This window comes from Ylistrum balloti, unplaced genomic scaffold, assembly GCF_031769215.1.
Source record: "Ylistrum balloti isolate Yb309-2 unplaced genomic scaffold, AGI_CSIRO_Ybal_v1 Utg370502, whole genome shotgun sequence".
In the NCBI taxonomy this organism is placed as follows: Eukaryota; Metazoa; Mollusca; class Bivalvia; order Pectinida; family Pectinidae; genus Ylistrum; species Ylistrum balloti.
Window position 1 is genome coordinate 606,846 of NW_026782325.1, and position 2,744 is coordinate 609,589.

At 34.7% G+C, this 2,744-nt stretch overlaps 1 protein-coding gene across 1 annotated transcript; it reads right to left on the reverse strand.

The window, feature by feature from the left end:
- Positions 1-1,272: 1,272 nt before the first annotated feature.
- Positions 1,273-2,744, reverse strand: LOC132555504 (uncharacterized). The gene is made up of 4 exons (XM_060219853.1): positions 2,237-2,744; positions 1,819-1,949; positions 1,645-1,681; positions 1,273-1,409 (listed from the first exon to the last, which is right to left on the reverse strand). The coding sequence occupies exons 1-4, from the start codon at positions 2,742-2,744 to the stop codon at positions 1,273-1,275; spliced, it is 813 nt and encodes a 270-aa protein (XP_060075836.1).

The window sequence follows — 2,744 nt, forward strand, 5'->3', positions numbered from 1 at the left end:
AAGAGACAGATAGTATTACGACCTTTCGACCTTTCGACCTTTCGGCAGCTTTATATAAAAAATTGACTAAAGGAAAAAATTATATCGCGTGTGCTAACTGCTATGTTCAAATTGTACCAAAGCTAAATAAAACAGATGGCGGACTAAACGAGGTAGACTCTCAGACTGAGATCTACGATCGTAATGATCAACTTTTACATTCGTAAGGGCAAAAAAAATATATGAATTCAAAATAATACCGAATCGTTCTATTTCGTGTGGTTTTTCCTGCTATTGTACGTGGAAATAATTCATCACAGATACTGATATAGTATATACTTAAGTCAGGATTGCGTGCCATTGTTTTACTACTCAACACTAAGTTTCGCTTCGGAAATAGTTTCAACGAGCTCAGTGTACCGAAGAAAAGTTCTAACGAAGGCAGGAAATCCAGTCTATAATATACACCTGTTCATGGCAAATATAATTTGAATTTTTATACCAAATTGCATAAAAAATGTAGCTAGGCATGAAAACAATAATATACAAATATTTATTTCATCATTGTTAAAATCATTTACACAACAAAAACCATAAATATGTTTTTGAACTGTTAGATAAAAAGACGTCCGGGTACATTTTATTGAATTCGTAATATTATTCCTTAATGATAAAAAAATGGCCGAAAATATGCTGATTCTTTTGCATCATCATCATCATCATCATCATCAAGGAAGCATATATTAGCTATAGCCAGGGAAAATAGCTGGCGACATTTCGTGGAAAGTGCCGTCAGAGTTATCCTCCTTGACGCTATTTTTAAATTCCGTTTGGCAAACAGAAAGCTTTGTAAATGATAGAAAGAAACAACAGAATATAATTACAATGATTCAATCCCGATAACAGTTATACATCTGTATAACGAATATACATCATTTTCAAAAGAAGTCAATCAACAGTGACTATCAACCGCCGACTGAATATTATCGAATTATTACTATGTAGAGAAACGCATCCTTACTTTTGGAATTTACATCGGTTTAGCATCAACATCTTAAAGATTTTCTCTCTTCTTTAAAATATGAACTGCAGTCCAAATTCACACATGCAATATATTATCATATTAAAAAATCATTGGATAAATGGTTGTTTCGTTATCTGCCGCTGCAACGATTTTTTTTGTTTTTGTTTAATTTTCTCCTTCTTCTTTAAAACGCTGTGACAGATTTCCCATGCCTCATACCGTTCATTATAGTTTTTGTTTAATATCTCTTTGGATAACCTATGTCAATTTCAGATATCGTCAGGCTCCACTGTCGCCGTCTGGCGGACGAAACAACACAACACGTGCTTCAGTATCCAATCTCTTCTGTTATGAGCCTTTGATGATTTTTTACTAATTTCTCCACTTGTGGCGCTGTCATTTGCTTCTGTTAAATGAGCCGAGAAAAATCGAATGAATATAAATAAGTATCTGGTGATCGACTCTATAGATAAATGGTCTTTTTATAGGAATTAGATGATAAAACCCGATCATTTGTATATTTAGTTTCACCACCGAATAAATAAAGCAAATAAAATTGTAAAAAGTTTCAAAGTTGAGACTCACTGATTGGGAGAATTAAATGCCTCAAAAATCAAATTCATGTTTATCTTTACACTTACCTGGTGTCCTTTTCTTTGTATTCTTTTTCTCTCCTCTCTAAAATAACAAATCAACTTCCGTTGAGTAACAATGACAACAATTTCATAAGCAGGTTCACAGCTTGTCTCTCTCGCACAAAGATTAAATATATACGATATGTACATAACACAAAATAAAAACCATGAAATACTTACTCCTAAAATTCTGTCAAGAAATCGCTCGAAAGTGTTTTTCTTTTCTTTGCTAGCTGCGTGATGATGACCTGTAGTCATGCTTACAAGCGGGGCCTTGATATTGTCCGTTCTGGGACCACAGAAGACAATTTCTAAATGAACAAAAAGAAAAAGTCTTTTCTTCCTCTATTCATATAGAAAAATATCAAATGGATTGAACTGAATCAAGTTACACGTGCGCGGACAAAGAAACAAAAATAAACAAGATTGTTTTGCCGTTGTAAATCTACTGATGTATAAAGATATCTATAGTATCTTGCCTCAAACAAATCCGACAATAAGTATTATTTCGTTTGAAAACATGAATTAATTTACCAGGAAAAAAAAGAAAGATTAAAATATGTTACTTTAGTTCTTTTACTTGAGACTATCGTAATACCTTTATTAGTTTTTATTGGTTTTGCATCATGTGTCTCTACGTCTCTTCCTGTTTCAGGAGCTGCCAGCTTACGCATATCATTGTCTAGCATCATGATACTAGTTGGTGATGTTTGTCCGTCACGAATCGCCTGGATGGACCTCCCGATGGTCATTTCAATTGTGACATCAACATTCTTGTCTAACTGACCTGTCATTTCCGCCATCATTTGGTCAGTTGGTGATGTTAGTCCCTTACGAACTGACAGAATTGAACGCTCAAGTGTTTGCGTAACGATATCATCTACATTTTCATCTCTCATTTCCGCCATTTTGTGGTCAGTTGGTGATGTGTGGCCCAGTTGTATGTTTGATATTGATTGTCCAATGGTCATTTTTACTATGTCATCCACAGCGCTTTCCATAGCTCCCGCCATTTCAATGCTTTCAGCGCGAACCTTCTCAATGGCTTTCTGTACAGCATTAGTGACTAAAGTTTTCGCAATCTGTTCGATGTGCGTGTCGTCCAT

Bases quoted from the DNA above. Each gene is read 5' to 3' on its own strand.
- LOC132555504 (XM_060219853.1), bottom strand. From the start codon at position 2,744: ATGGACGACACGCACATCGAACAGATTGCGAAAACTTTAGTCACTAAT. The intron at 1,950-2,236 runs GTATTACGATAG...TTGTTCATTTAG, and splicing joins ACCAATAAAAACTAATAAAG to AAATTGTCTTCTGTGGTCCC. The intron at 1,410-1,644 runs GTAAGTGTAAAG...CTCATTTAACAG, and splicing joins TACAAAGAAAAGGACACCAG to AAGCAAATGACAGCGCCACA.